This window comes from Uranotaenia lowii, chromosome 2, assembly GCF_029784155.1.
Source record: "Uranotaenia lowii strain MFRU-FL chromosome 2, ASM2978415v1, whole genome shotgun sequence".
Taxonomy (NCBI): Eukaryota; Metazoa; Arthropoda; class Insecta; order Diptera; family Culicidae; genus Uranotaenia; species Uranotaenia lowii.
The window spans coordinates 170,785,712-170,809,458 of record NC_073692.1 but is presented as its reverse complement, the minus strand read 5'-3'; the positions used below and the strand labels follow the sequence as shown (position 1 = coordinate 170,809,458).

Sequence of the window (23,747 nt, the reverse complement as noted above, 5' to 3'; positions counted from 1 at the left end):
TTTTTTTTTTTTTTTTTTTTTTTTTTTTTTTTTTCAGTGTTTAACATTCGTTTTTCTCACTTCACTTTCCCTTTATTCCGATAAATTTTCTCCGATCTTGTGGGAGATCGTGCCAGAAGATATAAACAGACTGTTATATCCCATGTAAAATTCATACAACTGCCAGGTCAGGTCCGTTCTTACGCTATCGAGCCGGCGTTGGAAGCGATACGAGGCCACAGATCCGCACATTCCTTCGCGACAGGGCCGGTAATAGCAGATCCCTTCATTTCACCTTTGTTGTTCACTATCACCCCGCATTGTCCTCGAAGTAGAGGAACACCCCGTCTCGCCTGCGGAACGGTTTCCTCTGCCGGATAACCACCGCTGGCATAACTTTTTTACGCAGCTCCGGTTTACCCTTCTTGACGGTGGCCACAAACATATCACCGACTCCTGCGGCAGGAAGTCGGTTCAAACGACCACGGATTCCATGGACGGCGATAACGTACAGGTTCTTGGCACCTGTGTTATCAGCGCAGTTGATGACGGCGCCAACTTTACTAAGAACGAAAATAAGCCTTTATGAGATAAATCTATATCGAGACTGTTAAAAACTATAAAAATAATTCAAAAAATATTTTTTAAATTCCAGGAAAAATTTTCAAACAAAACAATTTTCCCGGTGAAGTGCTGAAATTCCCGGTTTGCGGTGACGCGATGAAATTTCAAAGTTTTTCCTGGTATTCCCGGTTTTCCAAGTTCGCTAGCAACCCTGTATGTTTTTCAGATATCCGAAAATGATGAAAATTCGTAGTTTTTTTAAGGTTTATACGTTTGTGCTCGAAAAAAAGATACGGTTTTTTTTTTAATTCTTCAACGACTATAAATAAATGTCATAATATTCTGAACACATCCATGTTTTTTTTTATTTCTTTAAGAAATTAAATTTGTGGGGTGTTGAAAGTATTTTTTTTTTTGTTTTTGCGACAAAATGCAATAGCATCAAACTAAACTTATAAGCTGTTGATGCAAAGAATATATTTTTCACTTTCGTGAGGTCAGTTCTTTATTTAACAGTTTCGAAATTTCTATGTCTCTGTTTCAATGCCTCAAAAATCAAATAGTATTCTAGCATTTCCGTCATTTGAACAATTTTTCTATGTTGTTTTTTTTTCAAGTTGAAGTAAAAAGCTTACCCCAAAGAGTTTTGAATCTGATTATAAATAACGAATACAATAACTTTTTTTGCAGGCACAATCACATTGCTCTTTTTTTTTCTTACGGTTTGAAACATTTAAATAAAGAATTTAGAAAAACATTCTCTGTATACAGATTATCCATTCATTTTCCAATCTGAGTTAGAGCTTAGAGCTGAATTTATGTGCACTTGATTTTAATTTAAAAATCTGAATTTTTTAACACTGTTTTAATTTGGTCCCTTTTTATCCTTTCTTAACTGATTTCTGATTTTGAATTCTTATTTTTAAATCATATTCTTTATTCCAATGTTGATTTCGAGGAATAAAATTTTTTTACATAAATTTGTAATTTAAAAAATTCTTCATAACTTAATTGTGATTCTGCTATTAGATTCTGCATTTAGTCAATGGGTATTGATACTATTTTATGACTTTATTTGAAATTTGAATCTTTTTCAGAACTTATTTATGATTCTTTTTCGGAATTTTTAAAAAGATTTTCTAATACAAGTTTTAAATTTTAAATGCTGAAGCCGTTTGTTTTATGATATTTAAAGTGGTTCAAGAGTATATTTCTTATAATGCATTTTGATTGTAAGTTTTGATTTTAATTTTCTCAACTGTAATTTTTAGAGATGCTGACCATTTAATCGGATTGATCTTTATAGTAATCGACAGTTTTATTTTGAATCGCGTATTTTTTTCTTTGAGACCTTTTTTTGTTGCATTTAAATCCGTCCTCCGATATTTTTTTTTTAATTTTTGCATATTCTTGCGATTCTGTTCAAGTTTAAATGATAGCTTCATTTGGTTTTTTAAATGTGCTTATGAAATAACCCAAATTTTAGACTGATTCTCTCTAGTTTCGACATAACATGGTTTTTAAATTAAATTAAATTTTCACCATCTATTGGGAAACCGTGTTAAGCAGAAAACTAATTTGTATTATTACTAACAAAAAAATGAGAATTCTTTTGAAGAATTTGCTGTTGATATATCACTAAAAAAATTGAGAAAAAATTTTAAGGCCCCCCGAAGGCTAAATCTGGCCATCGCTAGATCTGATCCTAATATTCGAGATAAAAATAAATCTAGTAACAACATCAGGAACAGATCCTTGATGTCTCAATTTGTATTCCTTTCTAAAAAAAAATTAATGTACACAGTTAAATGCGGTTAATAAAACCCATTCACAATTTTAACTTTGTCAATTTTTCCAGTTTGTTAAACTTAAATTAGTGATTTTTTAAACAAATAAACCTTAAAAAACTTGAAATCATTAAAAGTTCCAACTGAACTTATTCCTTTTCCAAAAATGAGACACGCACTGGATTCATAACCAAAGCCCTCAAAAGAAAGCCTTTTGAGTTCAGAAATCATCCCCCCTTACCAAGCTTCCCTTCCAGAAAAACTCAACTCGTTTCCGGTAGATTTGTTCCGTTCCGGTTGTGCTGCTGCATACGTAAATGTGTCTCCCCTCAACAGCCGTTAACCCTTTTTCTTCGGTTTTCGAGCTGTGACCAAATCCCACCACCAGGAATCGTACTTTAAATGCCTGTCCCCGGGTTTGAGTTTTCCGCAAAGAAAGTGCTCTTCATTTTATGAGCCCCCGGATTCTTCCTTACACATTGTCTTCTTAAATAGAGTGGATATTTGGATGGGTGTTTCAAAACTTTTGGACACATGAGAAGGGTTTAGCCCTTTTTAGCTTAAAATTTGTTGCTGGTTTTTCTGTTTTCGTTAAGGAAGGAAGCTGAACCAGTTTAAATTCAATTATCAATATATGTATGTAAGTAACCAAGAGAAGCAGTTAACTGAGACAACATATTATTGTACGCATAGACATGCTGGGAAAACGTCTGGATATTCTTGAAATGGAACAGTTTGTTGTTCATTTTTGACAAACATTTAAACTTGAAGATTATAATCCTTGCTTTAAAAATTACCCTTCTGCCTGGAACTGCAATAATTTAACATAATTGATTGAAAGCCCAACTGAAGGCCTGATGAATATTTCATGGAAAAGGCTCAACTAGCGCTAACCTATTGTGAAATAATTTAATTATACGCTGCAATTCCATCCGAGCTCGAGCCATGCGCTCGAATGTACCCCATTCAATGATGTGTAATTAGATTAGAAAGGCAAAGTTCAATTCGACATGAACCGACTACCGAGCTAGCTAGCAACCTTCATTCATACATTGTTGTAGGTAGAACATTGATGGATGAGGAAAGGTTCTTCCTGAGACTTGGTTCCAACAAACTGCACAGCAGACTGTGGAAGCTTTGAAATCGATACCTTCTGGCCTGATTCAATAAGAATCGTATTGCAGATGAGATTCCCCAACCCACTAATTACCACTCCAGTGTGTGGTTGCAATTTGGTGGGCGTAATTTTACCACCTGGTTCGGGAACGCAAATTTCAGGCATACCGATATGCAATGAAAGCGACTCAGGTTTTGAATCGGCAAAAGCGAATCGTATACTCCCACCACCAGCTTAATTATGCAAAGTAATACGATCTAGGTTGGGCTCCTGCTGCCCTAGCCATGAGAAGAAGGTACAATGAGCTTATGTGGCGTGGCAAATTCCTCGCGGATTCGATGGTTTTAACTTGAACCTGGAAAATATGGCTCTGGTGTGAACATTTGGAAGGGCTCTGTACAATTTTTGTGATTTAGTAGTCTGAATATGCCCAGCAAACATTTTTGTAGCTAAATTCTTATGCGGTTTTGATATACGTTCATTTACATTATAGAATGATCGTATGAAAGTTGAAAAACAGCATTTACCTACCAAAGTGAAGACTATATATATATGGCTAAATTTCATTTATTTCTAAAGCGATGAAAATTACATCAATTGGGCGTTTTTCGATATCTTATTCGTACCTATCGGAAGAATGCAAGAGAGCGCATGATTTCACTCTCATAATCTTCAAATCGTTGCCAACGACAATATTTTCCAGTTCTCTTATTGTTACTCCATTCCCATCTGATTTTTAAGTAGTCATCTGGATACATTGCTGGTTGCAGAGAGAACATGACGATGATTTTCTCACTTGAAACCCACGCGGGAGCAAAATCATCTCAAAACTTACAAACATGGTGGAATTTCTATCATATCCGATTTAAACTGACATTAGACGACATTTTATACGATCTTTTCTCGATACAGATGGGATTGCGATTCGCAACACCATTGTAAACGATTTGAGTTATCATTTCTGTTACGATTTCATGTTTTCTGGGTGCGATTGATAAACTGTTTTTAGTTTTTCACTAGAATGATAAAAATCTCCCGGGTAGTCTGACGCAGTAAGGGGGGATGATTTGTCCATGAATAGAAAGATTTTAAGTTGAAGGCATCGGAAAGAAATCTCAGCTAGATAGGTACTATGATAAACCAAACGCAAAGCCTCAGCTAAACAAAAGGCCAATCAATTGAAGTTGACTACGTTAATTAATGACAGTGACCTTTGAGTTTATACCTTGATAAAAATAAAACTAGAGTGTTTCCTATCACCAAGAAAAAAAAAACAATGTAGCAATGTTACATTTTTACTCTTGATTACAACTTTCTTGACACTTTGTTAAGAATCAATTCATTACCATTGCTGTATAGAAGGAAATAGTAGGAAGTTTGCTTAATAGTTACTGCCAAGAAGAGGAAACCTGCTAATTAGGCTGGCAAACATTTCCACTTTCCCATTAACACGCATCGCTCTGGCACTTCATGGCGTTCGAAATGCATCGAACCGCATCAGGCCATAGACTTCTCTGCCACACGCGCATCCGAAAGCTCGATTGAATATGCAATTTCACAAGCTTCAGTCGAACGAAGCTGGCATCTCTGCAAATTAACCATTTGTACATATAATCATGTCACATTGCAATCACACATCACTTCGCCCCGCCACTTGGGTGCTTCTTTTTGCATGACTTGTTGGTTGGCGCAAACTTGTTTTTCCAATTTGTTATGAACACTTGCTGTACTTCTTCTGTCCCTCGTTCTGCTCCCCGTTAATCCTTTCGTTTGCAGCAAGCAAATACTCTGATCTCGGTAATGAAATCAAACTCTTTTGATTATACCCTCTGGGTTGGTAAACCGTTAATCCTAATGGGTTCCATTTAAATTTTAAGGCTATTTATATTCCTATGTTTATTTTCTTCTTTCTATTGAGAGATAAAACACAAAGTTTGTAATCAATGTCTTGGTCCGAAAAATAAGAGTAATTATGATGCTTTTAAGGTTTTGAAAATGTGTCAATTTATACCATATACAAGAATATTATTCTGAAAAAATGTATTTTTTCGTTGCAAATTTGATGTTTCAAGTTCCCATTCCATTGGTTGGAGGTTTCTGAAAAAATTATGAATATTAAATAATTGGATTCGCATTCTACAACCAACAAAGCTTAAAAGATAGACGTTTAATGACACTTTCTCACCAACACTACATAAAGCCTAGTAAAGTAGACACCAATTTTTCGAATTGAAGCCTTTGAAACCGAATTAATCTAAGTGCATAAAAGCTTTATTCGTGAAAACGCGCTACAATTCTTCGCCATAGTGACTTACGCAAAAGTGGCGTAAACAAAAAAAATGGGAAAAACAATCATGATAATGATCTTATAATTACTGATATGTTTTACAAATGAGGCCATTGAACCTAAGGGGTATACATAAGTCCAAAAACCTGGTTTTGAGAAAAAAAAATCGTTGTGTTCTAATAAATTCTATAGATATTTTAAAAAAAATTTTAAGGAGTATGATCTTCTAAAATGAAAACGATTCATTTAACACCATTTTTACAACAAAAAAACAACGTTTATTTGACATAAATTGAGGCGAAACATGTTTATTTTTAATTTTTGCACTTATCCCCCTTTGGGCAAATACATGCACTTATACCCTTTTACCATCAAATAAATTAGCTGCAGTCCGTGGCGTAGAGGATAGCCTTCAAGTCTTCTGATCCAACGTCATGAGATCGAATCCCGGACACGGCATACAATAACACTTTCTGTGGGTTGGTGATTTTAGCAACGTAAGATGATAGCCATCATATCCTCGAAAGACGTACGCTAAGAGTTAACTTGAAGGAATCTCTTTGAGGAAACAGCAAGTTTCATTGAGGGGCTATTTGTATCAGTTTAAATTTTTTTAAATCACTTTTACCGCATTGCCACCAACATGTTTTCATATTCAGGTTGTTTGGCCTTGTTAGTATGATTAAGAAAAAATAATAATTTAATAATGAGAAAGTCAAATACTTCGTTAGTATATTAATATTTTCTGTTTTGATGAGAAATTGATGGTATTGTTGTGGTAAATTTTCAAGCATCGTATACTTTTCAAATGAAAATTGAATTCCATTTTTTACTTTTTTGAGCCCGATGAAAAAACACTATTTTTGGGAAAGACATTTGGGTTGGTGGCAAAAAGGTCAAAGGCAAAGGATCATAAGTAAGGTTGCTGAAATCATAGAAAAATCTGTTTTAAATATCACAGAGTTATGAGCAAAATTTTGTCACAAATCACAGAATTTTTATAATATTCACAGAATGTACAGATTTTCTAAATTTTGCACAGATTTCCAAAATTATAATTTTTTTTGTCACTTTTGACTATTTATTCCTGACTCTCATTTAGGAAAAAATTGAAAACAACATAATCTTAATTGATTTTTTTTTATATAAACTGTAATTAATTTCCAGTTTTTTATGTTTGACATGATTTTCCTATGAACTTCAAGGAAATTGCGTCACAGAAAACCGTCTCATAATTTTTAGTTCAAATACGTCAAATCACAGATTTCGAGATTTTTTTTTATCAAAAACACAGAATTTTTACCGGTTACCTTGGTTAGAAAGATGAAAGAATTGAAAGATAGAATTTTTTTTAGAAGCATCAACGTATCAAATTTTTTTTCAACAAACATAAATGATGGTGATGAATCTATTTATATTATTCAACAAAGATAACTTCTTTTTGATTCCCTTTAAATTTACAAAACTTATGATAGTTTGAAATTTTGAATTGTTAGATTCAAAAAAATTTCTACCCTTTCTATAAATTCTTGATTTTCTTGTTTCTCTAGGTTGTTTTTTTCATTTTTGTTTGATTGGTTCTCAACTTTGTTCCAAGTGTCTTGATTATCTTAATTTTCGCGTCTCTTTCAATTTTCATGATGATCAAAATTTTGTTTGTTTTCAAGATTTTCTCCAAATTAATTTGATTTGCTAAAAGCAACAGATATTTCGATTTCTCCTATCACGCCTTTTTTTTCTAACATTTCAAGATATTTTAAATACCATGATTTTCTACCTTTTTATCGATGTTCTAGGTTTTCGTTAGTTTCAAGGTAATTAAATTGATTTTTTTTAACTGTTGGTAATTTCCAATATTTGGATTTTTACAAACTTTTCTAATAACATCTTTTTGATTCCCTTTGAATTTACTAATGTTATGATATTTTTGAAATTTTGATTGTTCGATTCAATTAAATTTCTGAACTTGCTAAAAATGCTTGATTTTGTTACTTCTCTAAGTTTTTTTTTTCATTTTTATTGCTTGATTCTCAACTTTGTCTTAAGTGTCTTGATTATCTTAATTTTCTCGTTGCTATTAATTGTCTTGATGATCAAAATTTTGAGGGAATCTTTAGATTTTCAGTAGTTTCTTTTTTTATTTTCTTGATTTTCTTGATCTTCTAGTTTTGTCAGTGTTTAATTTTCTTGATAATTTTTCAATTTGTCTTTGGTTTTTATTCTTTTTCTTTCGTTTGATTTTAAAATTTATCAATGGTTTTATATTTTCTTTTCAACTGGAATGCATTTTTCTGAGTTTTGATGATTTTTTTTCTGATATTCTTTTTTCTCTTGAGTAATAAATTTGCCTGATTTTTGTTTTTTTTTTAATTTTTTTTCTATTCTTGATTTTTATGACCTTTTAAATTCTGTTGATAATTTTTCAATAAATCTTTTGTTTTTTCATTTTCTTTCGTTTGATTTTAAAATTGAAGAACGTTTTGATATTTGCTTTTAATTTGGAATGCGTTTCTCTGATTTTTGATGATTTTTTTTCTTGATGTTCATCTTTCTCTTGAGTTATAAATTTCCTTAATTTTTGTATTTTTTTTTTTGTTTTATTTCTTTTCTTGATGTTTTTGACATTCTTTCTTGTTTTTTTTTTTTTGTTTCTCCTGATTATTTGTTTTTCAGCATTTTCTTTATACTACAGATATTCTTTTTTTTTTAAGATTTCAAATTTCTTATTTTCTTGTTTCTTGATATCTTGAATTTTAGATTTTTTTTTCTAATATTCATCTCTTTTTGCATGATTTTCTTGTTTTTTTTATTTCCAGATTTTCTTGATTTTCCTGATATTCTTCATATACAGACCCCGTTCGATTTTGGCAACATTCGGTTTTGGCAACATCCGAGCAAAAACCGTTCGTTTTTGGCAACATCCAAAAAAAGACGGTTTTTTTTGACACATTTTTATTTGTTATTTGCATTTCAAGTTATTAAAAATTAATGTAAAACATAAAATAAGCATTAAATTTTTCAATTCGGCTTAACTATAATAGTTTTAAACAGTAAAATCATGAATTTTTCCATGTTTTTCTGCTTAAAACTAATATAATTGAGCCGAATTGAAAAACAGTATTCTCATATAAGGATCAACATCAATTCTGACTAGTTCTAAATAAAAATTAAAAATAAAAAAGTGACAAAAAAACCGTTCGATTTTGGCAACATAAAATTTTCGGGTGTGTTGCTAAAAACGAACGGGGTCTGTACTTGATATTCTTGATACTCTTGATTTTCCTAATTTTTTTCTAGATTTCTTTGATTATTTTTATTGTTTTTTTTTATTTCTTAATTTTCAGAATTTTTTTTATTATCTTTATTTTCTAGATTATCTTGATTCCCTTGGTTTTCTTTATTTTCTTGATTTGCTGGATTTGCTTGATTTTCTTGATTTTCGTTAATTTTCTTGGTTTTCTCGGTTTTCTTGATTTTTTGATATTTTTGATATTTTTAATTTTATTAATTTTTTTTGGTTTTCTTAGTTTTCTAAATATATTTTATTATCTTAATTTTCATGATTTTCTTGATTTTGTTGTTTTTTCCATTTTCTTGATTTGCATGATTTGCTTGATTTTCTAGAATTTTCCCAATTTTTTTAAAATTTCATAGATTTTCCTCAATTTTCTGGAATTTTTGATTTTCTTGAATTCCTTGATTTTCTCGATTTTCCAGATTTTCTTGGTTTTTTTGATTTTCTTGATTTTTTTGGTTTTCTTGATACTTTGGATTTTCTTGTTTTTTTTATAAATATCTAAATTTTCTTGATTTTCATGTTTGTTTTGATTTGCAAAATTTTCTTGATTTTCTTAATTTTTTTAATGTTCTCGATTGTATTGATTTTCTTGTTTTTTTTTCATTATTTTGATTTTCTTGTTTTTTATAAATATTTTAATTTTCTTGATTTTCATGTATGTTTTGATTTGCAGAATTTTCTTAATTTTTTTAATTTTTCTGGTTTTTGTTATGCTTTTCTTGATATTCTTGATTTTCTTGATTTTCTTGATGTTCTTTATTTTCTTGATTTTCTTGATTTTCTTGATTTTCTTGATTTTCTTGATTTTCTAGATTTTCTAGATTTTCTTGATTTTCTTGATTTTCTTGATTTTCTTGATTTTCTTGATTTTCTTGATTTTCCTGATTTTCTTGATTTTCTTGATTTTCTTGATTTTCTTGATTTTCTTGATTTTCTTGGTTTTCTTGATTTTCTTGATTTTCTTGATTTTCTTGATTTTCTTGATTTTCTTGATTTTCTTGATTTTCTTGATTTTCTTGATTTTCTTGATTTACTCGATTTTCTTGATTTTCTTGATTTTCTTGATTTTCTTGATTTTCTTGTTTTTCTTGATTTTATTGATTTTCTTGATTTTCTTGATTTTCTTGATTTTCTTGATTTTCTTGATTTTCTTGATTTTCTTGATTTTCTTGATTTTCTTGATTTTCTTGATTTTCTTGAATTTCTTGATTTTCTTGATTTTCTTGATTTTTTTGATTTTCTTAATTTTTTTGTTTATTTCCCTGATTTTCTTGGTTTCGTGATTTTCTAGATTTTTTTAATTTTATTTATTCTCTTAACTGTTTTGATTTTCTTATTTTTTTTTTTATTTGTTTGATTTTCTTTATTTTCTTGATTTTTTTGATTTTTTTTATTTTTTTGATTTTCTTATTCTTCTTTTTTTTTTAAACATCTTTATTTGAAACGGCTTTAGGCTTTAAGGAGCCAAACTCGTTTTTTTTTGTTTACAATTGAGTGCTTAATCCAGTTTATCACTTTTAATTAGAATCGAAAAGAAAATAGATAGGGAAATTATAGATGAAGAATTTTTTTGATCTTCTTGTAGTGCTTGATGCATTTAAGAGGCTTTGAGAGGCATACCAGCGCCTTTAAAATTGACTGTAAATTCATTTAAGCCTTTCTTTTCGTATCTTCTTTGGTAAAGATTTTCTTGCAGTTTTCATAAAAAGGCAAACAATGTGCCCATTCCATTATTTAGCTAATTACTTGCTAGTATCGTCAATGGAAACCATCGGTAACATTTGCTAAGATATTTCATGTAAATATCGCTTTCCTATTAAGCTATCCCATAAGCCACATTTGAATATGTCCCAGTCACTATTCAAAAAAAAAAAAATAAATACAACAAACACAACTTTTGAGCACTGATTTAAGTTATGATTTCGAAAATTTGTGCCAAATTGTTGAACGAAATGATCTTTTTAAATATTCCCCAAATTCGTTCTGGCCAAACAACTCAACTTTGACTATAAAAACACCTCTGGTATCCATATGAGCAAAACAACTTCATTTTAAGCTATGCAATTGACAAACATTTGTTTTGTTCGTTTTTACCAATTATATTGGATTCATCAAAAACTAATCCATGTCAAGGCAACAAATCCTAAAGCGAAACCCTCAGACTGCGGAGATGAAAAACGCTCATGACTTTATAAATTTCAAATTAACACCTATCATACATACAGCAAAAAGCGAACCACCCACTTAACCCGTCATCGAATTCCCCCTAGGCCGAATAGATCTGCGAATGGGAAATGTGAAATGTGTGCTGAAACCAAAACTGAAAGGTTGAAAACTTTATCCTTCAGTTGCCGGTGTGGCGTCTTAAGAAGGAAGGTAGAAGAAGAAGGGTGGTTCGGATCCAAAGAAACAAACCGATGGCCTCCCAAACGACTCCCAAAGTGGCGCTAAGACAAAGACACAGCGGAAATTTGCATAAACACTTGGCATGTGGCATGACGACTACGTCGACGAAATGCTGTTTCTCTTCCTTCGTCTCTGTCTCTGTCTCTGGATCTGTCCATTTTAGGCCCTCCGACGTAGACGTTTCGAAGTATCTTACTCCTATATGGTAGGTTCTGTTTTGTGTATTCTTGCACTTCTTGCTGGGTGCGAAATGTGTGGTATAGTTGCATGATACTCGTCTCTAGCTAGAAGGTATCGCTGCCACTTACTCATGTCTTTATCTTTCAACTCCAATGTCAGCAAATGTCTTTGGCCAAACATCCACAAGGTTTTACTCCGATGGAAATCTAGGTATATGTACATCATGAACTGAACAGGTTCTTCTTGTTAGCACAAAAGCATTCCAGTTGTCAGAACCAGAGATTGAAGTTGTTGTAATGCTAGCTTTTAATGGTTTCGAATCTTATAAAAAAGAGAAACAAATGACTTCCAATAAAAGGTAGCAGCAATAAAAACGATTAACTTGAATTATGAAGTGATAATTTCTTGCAAGAAAACAAAACTATTTATTGAACAAATATCGTCACCTTTTCAGAGGTTGATTCAAACATCTCCATTTGACTCTTGAATGGAATGCAAATGCATGTATATTGTTCTAGTAGCAAATTCCCCAAATCCCATTGGGCAAAAACGAGAGAAACTAGTTCCAAGTGCAACCGAAACGATTCGCAAATGGAGAACCAGCAAAAGCTTTCCGATGTAATCTCCGGGGAACATTTGTCACCCATCAGCAGCCGAGTGAGTCCCATCCCATCAGAGAACCTTCTTCTTACTTAGACTATGTATGTAGTTCTCACTTACCTGAGCAAGGTAAACAGTCGTGGCTCGGGTCGGTGTTTGGTCCAACGCAGGGAGCGCCGTTGTTCAGGGGAGCCGGATTGTTGCACACCCGGATGCGTTTCTGGCCCTGTTTGGCCTGGCCCGGACACTTGCAGTCGATCAGGGGGCCCCAAGAGCTCCAACCGCCGTCGACTGTTGAGAGAAGGGAGAAAAAAAAAAGGAAAATTAAGAATCAACAATGCCAAATTATTTATCTTAAACTATCACAAAAAACTAATATCCCTGATAACTAAGCCTTTTGGTTCTACTTGTCAAACGATCACTTTGCTTAGACCATTCATGAGTGATTTGCACAAATATATAGTTTGCACTTCCTCCAAATACGACTTTGTTGAAAAGCGTATAATTTAAAAACGCCACCGTCTTTCAGCAGCTTTCGGTAATGTTTCCAATAATGTGTTCACGAGCCTATAAAACACATGTCTTTCCAGGCAGGGGTGAGTTAATCTCGGGCATACATTTTCCAAAACCAGCTTTAAACAGCCGTAAAAATGCGATAACGCGCCAAAATGGTTCGCCTCCACTTTATAATCAACAGTCAGCAGCAGCAGCAGTAGAAACAGACAAAAAAAACTCGAAAAGTCTATAAGCTTATACGCAACTCCGAAACCATTTGTCGCCGGTTTAGTTCCAAGCAAACCACAAAAGGCCTCAACCGGAAAAAAGCTGTCTCGAAATTATCTCTCGAAGATGTTCGTTCCATGGACACCAGCGGGGACAAATGGCTGTTGCTGTCGTGTATCTGCTAAAATGGATAGTTGAATGAGAAAAAAGGAGGCAAACGCTATAAAATGCGCCCTGAAATTATCAATAATGACGGCTTTATCTATTTATTGTCTCGCCATGCTGCGCTGCGTCGTCGTCGCGTCACTTCCCAAAACTCGCGCGTCATGCGTGCAGCCTCCCAACTTTCTTATACATTTTGTTTCTTTCTCTACAAGCTCTACATTTTTCCCCGGTGTTCCCTGTTCAGATATCGCTTACACATATATCTCCGTTTTATGGTAATGTATTTTTGGTTTATGTTCACGACTTTCCGAGAGTCGATTCGAGCGACTAATTTGGCTTACACGGTGCGGATTTGAGTTCAGACGGAGCAAAAAAAAACTTCAAATCTGCTCGCACTCCTGAACGATAGACATTGCTTGATCCATTCATGCCTGAAGCGCAAGCTCGGAAATAAATTATCGCGGATTATAGGCCGTGTGTGTTCAGTTCTCGCATCTTAAGTGCGAGTAAGAAGTTGATTTACGGGAACTGCCAGGCGATTGATTTCCGCGGAAGAGCTTGCTCTCACCTTCAACCTTATGGGGATCCCTCCTGCCGGTGAGAATCTAATCCTAAGTGTCAATTTGTCAATTTTATGGATATTAGTCGGTTTATTGTCTCTATTAACTTTCGAGACTCAATTGAGTCTGCTCTTCATAATGAAAAAACTCGCTGTATCGAAAGTATCTTACTGATCTACTGATGAAGAAACTCACATATCTTATATCTCGTTTCTCACATATCAATTTTCATATCTCATATCTCATATCTCATATCTCATATGTCATATCTCCTATCTCATATCTCATATCTCATATCTCATGTCTCATATCTCATATCTCATGTCTCATATCTCATATCTCATATCTCATATCTCATATCTCATATCTCATATCTCATATCTCATATCTCATATCTCATATCTCATATCTCATATCTAATATCTCATATCTCATATCTCATATCTCATATCTCATATCTCATATCTCATATCTCATATCTCATATCTCATATCTCATATCTCATATCTCATATCTCATATCTCATATCTCATATCTCATAACTCATATCTCATATCTCATATCTCATTTCTCATATGTCATATCTCATATCTCATATCTCATATCTCATATCTCATATCTCATATCTCATATCTCATATCTCATATCTCATATCTCATATCTCATATCTCATATCTAATATCTCATATCTCATATCTCATATCTCATATCTCATATCTCATATCTCATATCTCATATCTCATATCTCATATCTCATATCTCATATCTCATATCTCATATCTCATATCTCATATCTCATATCTCATATCTCATATCTCATATCTCATATCTCATATCTCATATCTCATATCTCATATCTCATATCTCATATCTCATATCTCATATCTCATATCTCATATCTCATATCTCATATCTCATATCTCATATCTCATATCTCATATCTCATATCTCATATCTCATATCTCATATCTCATATCTCATATCTCATATCTCATATCTCATATCTCATATCTCATATCTCATATCTCATATCTCATATCTCAGATCGCATATCGCATATCTCATATCTCATATCTCATATCACATAACTCATATCTCATATCTCATATCTCATATCTCATATCTCATATCTCATATCTCATATCTCATATCTCATATCTCATATCTCATATCTCATATCTCTTATCTCATATCTCATATCTCAGATCGCATATCGCATATCTCATATCTCATATCTCATATCACATAACTCATATCTCATATCTCATATCTCATATCTCATATCTCATATCTCATATCTCATATCTCATATCTCATATCTCATATCTCATATCTCATATCTCATATCTCATATCTCATATCTCATATCTCATATCTCATATCTCATATCTCATATCTCATATCTCATATCTCATATCTCATATCTCATATCTCATATCTCATATCTCATATCTCATATCTCATATCTCATATCTCATATCTCATATCTCATATCTCATATCTCATATCTCATATCTCATATCTCATATCTCATATCTCATATCTCATATCTCATATCTCATATCTCATATCTCATATCTCATATCTCATATCTCATATCTCATATCTCATATCTCATATCTCATATCTCATATCTCATATCTCATATCTCACATCTCATATCTCATATCTCATATTTCATATCTCATATCTCATATCTCATATCTCATATCTCATATATCATATTTCATATTTCATATCCCATATCTCATATCTCATATCTCATATCTCATATCTCATATCCCATATCTCATATCTCATATCTCATATCTCATATCTCATATCTCATATCTCATATCTCATATCTCATATCTCATATCTCATATCTCATATCTCATATCTCATATCTCATATCTCATATCTCATATCTCATATCTCATATCTCATATCTCATATATCATATCTCATATCTCATATCTCATATCTTAATCTCATATCTAATATCTCATATCTCATATCTCATATCTCATATCTCATATCTCATATCTCATATCTCATATCTCATATCTCATATCTCATATCTCATATCTCATATCTCATATCTCATATCTCATATCTCATATCTCATATCTCATATCTCATATCTCATATCTCATATCTCATATCTCATATTGGATCTATAGTTTCAGATCTTAGACCAAGGAAGTTTTATTTCAAATCTCAGCTAACAGAGCTCAGCTTTCAGTTCTCAGTTCTCAGCTCTTAGTCCTCAGCTCTCAGGTCCTAGCTTCAGATCTGAGTTCTCAGATCTCAAATTCCAGACATTAGAGATGAGACCACGGATTTGACCAATCAACAGACGATAAAGATCTCACATCTCATATATCAGATCTAGAATCTGAAATCTCAGTACTCGTATCTCATATCTAATTTCTCAGATCTCTGACCACAATTTTCAAATTTATGAACTTACATCACCGTTCTTAGATCCCTGATTTCAGATTTCTGTTCTCATATCTCATTACTTAAATATCTTAGATTACTGATTTCAGAATCCAGATCGCTGATATCATTTCTCAGTTATCTGCTTTTAGATGCGAGCTCTCAGAGCTCAGCTCTTTTAATAAAAAAATTCTGGTCACTGATCTCAGTTTTTAGATATCCGACTTCAGACCTTTCAGAAACCCAAACTCTGATCTTAAAAGGGAAATCTTCGATGTCAGAGGTTTTTTTGTTTTTAAACTCAAACCTCGTATGTTTCAACTGGGTTCTCATATCTTAGGTTTCAATCGTCATCATTTATTTTTTTTAAAGCTGATTTGAAACTTTTGCTTAATGTTCTTTTAAGGAAATTATTTCCCTTATTTTACTTGACTCTGAATAAAGCACTTTTTGATTCAAAATTACCATTTTCCACATTTCAGATTTTTGTTTCTCCGCCCTTTTTCGTCATCCAACTGTTTTTTTTTTCTCTTCCAACCTTACATTAACATCAAACCCAGCGTTCGCAATCTTCCAACCGAACTGCCAAACACTTGTCAGCCTGAGGCTGACCGACATGTTTTGATGGCTCAATATTAAACCTGACAGCCAAAATCAAAGGGCCCTAGCTCGCTCGGCTCATCATTCGAGGTTGATGATCGGCCGCTACCAGCTCAAAAATGCAAAATACAACGACAGGTTGTTTCGAAAAATGTTCTCGAACGGGTGCGGTATCTTCAAAGAATAAGGCTGCAATGCAGGAGGGGGGAAAAACTAAAATTCCTCTAAACAGCTGTTGTGAGTTGGTGATCATATCTTGATGGAAAAAAATTTGACGAATTTATTTTGCTTAGAAAAAAAATTGATTTTGAGAGCACATGTTCGCTTTTTAATCAATTTCATGTTCACTTTTCAATAATCTAGATTTAAAATGAGTGTAACACAAGGGATTTCAATGAAATTTTTTCCAAGTTATTTTTAATCAGCCAATATGATACTTTAAAATCACGTTTTAAAGTTTAATCGGAACTTTTGGTTTTTTTGTGTATCTCTGCAGTATCTATTCCCAAGCCGGGTGCTTAAAGGATTAACAGAAACACGTTTTTGATAACAGAACACAGTCAGCAGCGCCCTATTTCATTTCATCTTTTCCACTTTGAATGTGGCGCCCTAAGATTTGATTTTCCTGCATTATTATTCGTTTATGTGTTTAAGTCTTTCCCCCGAAATCCATCCGAGTTTAAGCTATCAGACGAGATTGCATCATCACCATTACTAGAGAATGAGTAGAAGAAGCTAGTAGGTAGACAGTCGCCTTTTTGTGCTGCTGCCGGTTTTTTTTCCTTACTTTTTCGGGGTAAACGGAACCCCGAAAGGGGATTGAATGAACCGTAAAATAAAGATAGTGCAACAGACGGCGAGTGGAATTAGTGGAGAACATTTTGAACATAAAACAGCATGCAGCAATAGACAAGTGTGTCTCACTCGCTGAGCGGCTAGATAAGAGGGAGAAAAGAGATTCACGTGGTGCATCGGATTAGTGGGAGTTCATTCACTTTGGATGTGTTTCACTATGCAACTTTTGGAGTTCTTTATTTATGATTTAACACTTTTTTTGAAAAATATTTCTCGAGTTCTATACCTAGACGTCTTTTTCACCCTGAACTGATTACAGCTTTGACCATCCTCTGCAATACTGTTATCCATGTTATCCACTGTTATCCATGTTTTATGAATTTCAACCAAGTCTACACTCGTCATTTCTCTTTACTCTCCGCTCAAGTACTCTACTCTCTACTCTACTCTCAACTCTACTGTACTCTCTACTCTGCTCTACTCTCTACTCTCTACTTTACTCTCTACTCTTCTCTCTTCTCTACTCTCTACTCTACTCTCTACTATTCTCTTTTCTTTACTCTCTACTCTGCTCTCTGTCTACTCTGTCTACTCTACTCTAAACTCTACTCTATACTCTACATTCTACTCTACTCTCTACTCTATTCTCTACTCCGCTCTATAAACTACTGTCTACTATACTCTAATCTCTACTCTCAACTCTACTCTCTACTCTACTCTCTACTTTACTTTCTACTCTACTCTCTTCTGTACTCTTCTCTCTATTCTGCTCTCTACTCTTCTCTCTATTCTGCTCTCTACTCTTCTCTCTACTCTACTCTCTACCCTACTCTCTACTTTACTCTCTACTGAACTCTGTACTCTACTCTCTGCTATAACTATTCTCTTTACTTTACTCTCTACTCTGCTCTCAAAACTACTGTCTACTCTACTCTCTATTCTACTCTACTCTCTACTCTACTCTCTACTCTACTCTCTACTCTACTCTCTACTCTACTCTCTACTCTACTCTCTACTCTACTCTCTACTCTACTCTCTACTCTACTCTCTACACTACTCTCTACTCTACTCTCTACTCTACTCTCTACTGTACTCTCTACTCTCCTCTCTACTCTACTCTCTACTCTACTCTCTACTCTACTCTCTACTCTACTCTCTACTTTACTCTCTACTGAACTCTGTACTCTACTCTCTGCTATAACTATTCTCTTTACTTTACTCTCTACTCTGCTCTCAAAACTACTGTCTACTCTACTCTCTATTCTACTCTACTCTATACTCTACTCTCTACTCTACTCTCTACTCTACTCTCTACTCTACTCTCTACTCTACTCTCTACTCTACTCTCTACTCTACTCTCTACTCTACTCTCTACTCTACTCTCTACTCTACTCTCTACTCTACTCTCTACTCTACTCTCTACTCTACTCTCTACTCTACTCTCTACTCTACTCTCTACTCTACTCTCTACTATACTCTCTACTCTACTCTCTACTCTACTCTCTACTCTACTCTCAACTCTACTCTCTACTCTACTCTCTACTCTACTCTCTACTCTGCTCTCTACTCTACTCTCTACTCCACTCTCTACTCTATTCTCTACTCTACGCTCTACTCTACTCTCTACTCTACTCTCCATTCTACTCTCTACTCTACTCTCTACCCTACTCTCTACTTTACTCTCTACTGAACTCTGTACTCTACTCTCTGCTATAACTATTCTCTTTACTTTACTCTCTACTCTGCTCTCTAAACTACTGTCTACTCTACTCTCTACTCTACTCTACTCTCTTCTCTACTCTCTACTCTACTCTCTACTCTACTCTCTACTCTACTCTCTACTCTACTCTCTACTCTACTCTCTCTTTTATTCTCTACTCTACTCTCTACTCTACTCTCTCTACTCTACTCTCTACTCTATTCTCTACTCTATTCTCTACTCTACTCTCTACTCTACTCTCTTCTCTACTCTCTACTCTACTCTCTACTCTGCTCTCTACTCTTCTCTCTACTATACTCTCTACTTTTCTCTCTACTCTACTCTCTTCTCCACCGTTTTTATCTTCAAGAAAAATATATATTCTCTTCGTCAATTCTTCTCTTCTATTTTATCTATTCCCAATCAATTCTTTACTATCCACCTTCAAAGTTCTAATCAACTTTTAGGGGTTGGAAATCTATTCTCATCAGCAGTCGCCAAACATCCGTTTGATAAATCAAATAAAGACTCCATTTAGCAGCTCCATTCCCCCAAATGTCAACAAAATTTTTAGCTACGCATAATTTCAGCATCATAAAACCAAAACCCCGAACAATCCTGTGAACAGCAGTTCTTTCCTCAGGTTTTTTATTTGGTCAAGTGAAAAGTCAAAAGAATGGTTCATATTCTTCGCAGTTTTATGACCTCACCCGACAGGTGACTTCCAAACAAATGTCCGGCTGTTCTGTTTGAAGCGATTGTTCTCAGCGTCAGTTGATTTTGTTTTTAGTTGTTTTTCTTAAAACTTGAGCTTCTTTTTTCACTTAATGCTCTCACAGTTCCGGATTTTTCAAGTCTGAGGTTAGAATTATCTTCAGGAACTTATCTGTAATTAAAATCATGCATGGATACCACTTCCACCTTAATTCAATTCAACTCAACTCAACTGGTTGTTCATCAGACGTCTGTCAAATTCATTCTTGATGTCGTGTCTTGTACACTTTTGCATTACTTTTCGAGCCCATTTGGGACGTGTCATTTTTAACTTTGAATAATGAAATATAGAACAGCTGTTGATTGGAGTTAGAGGGAATAACTCTGGATAAATCTATCCATTTTCAGATGTGAAATTCACCATATCAAATTTCTCAAGGAAAAAATTATGCATGGTTGAATCAGCCTGAAAACAATGCTGAAATGGTAACAAACGCTTATTCAGCCATGCATTTTTTCTGTCTCACATGTCAACGTCTTTTTTATTTAACTGATTTTACGGATCTGAAATAGACTACTTTGTAAATGGTTGATGTTATGTGTATTTTTATAGAACTTGCCATATTTAATTAATTGTAGTAAATAACAAGCTCCATGGATATACCGAAGATGTTGTGTTACAGTTTGCTGTTTGCAATTTCGGATAACTTAATAAAGATTTTCATATTGTAAATGTGACCTGAGGAAAAGGCCATTTGGAATGATAATCCAATGAAGAGATTAGATTAAAATTTCGACATGACCTAGTACGGTTTGTCTAATGAAAGCTACACGACAGTTGGCACACGGCTAATTTGAAAACCAAAAAAGAAAAAAAAATGAATTCAAGAACAAATTCAAACCTCAGTCAAAAACTCCCAAGCGCCGTCGTTGTTTTGATCAAGATTTGAGGCGCAAAAACATTCTTCTTCCTCCCTTAAATGTTAGGAGAAGCTGTCACAGGTGTAGAAAGAAACTTGGCCCACAAACAATCCCTCCAAGATAGCCTACAACAGTGGTGGTGTGGGAGTTTTTGGGCAGGTTAATTGCCTCGGGGGGTTTTCTCCTGACAGGCAGCGTATCATGGAAACACCATGGGTGGTCTTCCATCAAATCTTGATTTCATGAAAAGAATCTCCACTCTTCTACTCACTCATAGCCCATCAAAGGCGTAAAGCAAAGCAGATTCTTCTCTTCCGAGGTGAGGAAAAAGTGATGGTTAACAAATTATTTTTTATTGCTGTCATTTAACTCGTTCTTTCTCGAGATTCATGGTTTAGGAACAAGCAGTGATGGGAAATGTTGCTTCGTGTGGTTTTTAATAGAATTAAATAGGCAATGAGGGTCGAGCTTTGTCATGTGCTCGGTTCCATAGAGAAGGAAGTGATGTTCTGATGAAAAAATTTGAATTATACAGTTTTATATAGCTGTTTTCTCATGCTTTAGGAAATTAAACTCAGTTAAAACAGTTTGAGTTTTTGTTAGGGTGGAGAAATTTTAAATTTCCAGCATTGTAAAAAAATTTTTTTTCACTTATTTCATTCATTAACTTTGGCCAATTTGTTACTTTTTTAAACATACAGTAAAGCAAATCATATATGTACACAGTAAACGAAAATTACCGAGTTCGGTAATTTTGTTACCGAAATCCTAACATGTGTAAATCGTTAAACTGTTCGGTAATTTTTTCGGTAAAAAATAAACGAACATCGGTAAATAAAGAATCGATTTACTGATGTTCGTTTATTTTTTACCGAAAAAATTACCGAACAGTTAAACGATTTACACATGTTAGGATTTCGGTAAAAAAATTACCGAACTCGGTAATTTTCGTTTATAGTGTAGTCTTTCTGTGATTAAAAAAAAGTGTAACAATATATAAAGGATTTTTTATTCTTATACATTTGTTTGGTAGCCATAACTAGAAAATAAATAATTTTGATTTAGTTCGTCTTTGGTTGGAATACCGTGCATATTATTACCAAAAACTAAGAAATACTGCTTAATCCTATTTTAAATCTACGTTTAATCATATCAAAATTGAAAAGATGGTACACTGAGTTAAAATCATAGCATCTATCTATGGGATGGTTTCGGCCATATGCAGCACGATGAAACTAGCATTTGAAAGAATATATTCGAACAAATAATAGTCCAAGTTTCTTACAAATTGACTTCAAAATCTGTTCAGCTTAAGATATTCTAGTGATTTTTTACAGAATTGACTTGAATGTCGGGCAAATTCAAGAGATCCAATTGAAAAGTTAAATTAAGAAATTAAGAACTTTTCAGGAGTTCCATCGTAAACACTTATAACATTAAAATATTTTCAAACCTGGTTAACCTTTTTTTTTAACGTTCACATATAGGATCTCAAAGAAAATTAATTTTTTCTCGAAGAGATTCATTTTTTCTTAATTCTAAGCGTACATCTTTCGAGGATATGATGGCTAGCATCTTACAAATGCTAAAACCACCAACCCACAGAGAAAGTGTACTATATATTCTGTGATCGAGATTCGATCTCATGCCCGCTGGCTTAGAAGATTTGAAGAAAAAATAGAATTTAAAATGGTGTTTCATTAAGAAGTGCTCCAAACAAATTTAGAATTTGAAGCAATTCATTTCAACTCTAAAAATCATTTATCGAATTTGCATGTCAAAAAATTGGTGGCCATGTGACAGGCGTTTAATGCTTACGACAGTTAACAGAATTAGAAGAAAAAATGAAAACCGCAATTTAATTATTAATCACATTGATTATTGAACAACGTCATTACAAATGTGCTGTTTATTATAAATATTCTTCAAACAACAAATTTAAGCTTCAATTTTATTTGGTTTTTCTTGTTCTTCTAAATGCTCAACTCCTCATTCAATCGGATTCTCAACACATGGCCACAAAAGTCTCATTTTTCCGAGGTGCAAAGAACTTTAGAGCTAATTTTCCTTAAATTCATTAAATCCAAATAGGCAATTTTTTATCAGATCAGATTGCTTTTTATAAATTACTTTTAAAAATATGTCAAAATCATTTTAGAAAATTCGAAACTTTTTCAACAAACTTCAAAACTTTACAAAAAAAATTAATTAAAGATTTTCATTCAATTATATACTTTTAAAATATCGCAAGTTGTTTTGACTTCTGAGAATAAAAAGTTAGACAAGTTTTCAATTTGTTTACTTTCCTCTTTAATGAAAGAATTGCAAAGATATTTTAAAGAAGTTTGAACCAATATTAAATTTAGACATTTTTAAAAACAAAAATTCAATAATTTTGTAGGCTTCCACAAATAGGTGAAATAAAAAAAACCTTTTTTAAACTTTTCTCAGTAATTTAGCAACAATTGTTATGATATCATACCATTTTTTAAAAACTTTAGAATTTAAACTTTTTAGATTATTCAATACCATCATGAACAAAATATTTTTTCTTTTCAATCAAATGAAGTGTATTAAACAAATTCGGAATCAGTTTTTTTTCTCAGCACTGATAAATTTCTAAACACATAAACTAGAGATGTACCGAATAGTGGTATTCGGCGAACGGTCGAATACCGAATATTGACCTTTTCAACTATTCGGCCAAACAAATATTCGGCCGAATATTCGGTCGAATAATCTGTTGAGTTTTCAATAGAAATACTTCTATTTCTACTGCTGTTTCTAATAAAAATCTTCTATTTCTGCCCTCTTAATGCCCCTCATGTTTTAAAGTCGATTATTTCCAACCAGATGTATCAGATTTTTTTTAAAGTAGAGGTCTTTTGATTTTCAAAATGTCACCATTAGCTGAAAGGACATCAGATGACT

At 33.2% G+C, this 23,747-nt stretch overlaps 1 protein-coding gene and 1 pseudogene across 2 annotated transcripts in view; both read right to left on the bottom strand.

Annotated features, from left to right (window-relative positions):
- Window positions 1-23,747, bottom strand: part of LOC129749797 (netrin receptor unc-5-like) — a 555,087-nt gene that overhangs the window by 405,642 nt on the left and 125,698 nt on the right. For both annotated transcript variants that reach the window (XM_055744887.1, XM_055744888.1), the window contains exon 6: window positions 12,339-12,509. In XM_055744887.1, the coding sequence (XP_055600862.1) occupies window positions 12,339-12,509 (171 nt within the window). The remainder of the gene's footprint in view (window positions 1-12,338; window positions 12,510-23,747) is intronic.
- LOC129747806 (60S ribosomal protein L23-like) lies at window positions 40-10,813 on the bottom strand (annotated as a pseudogene).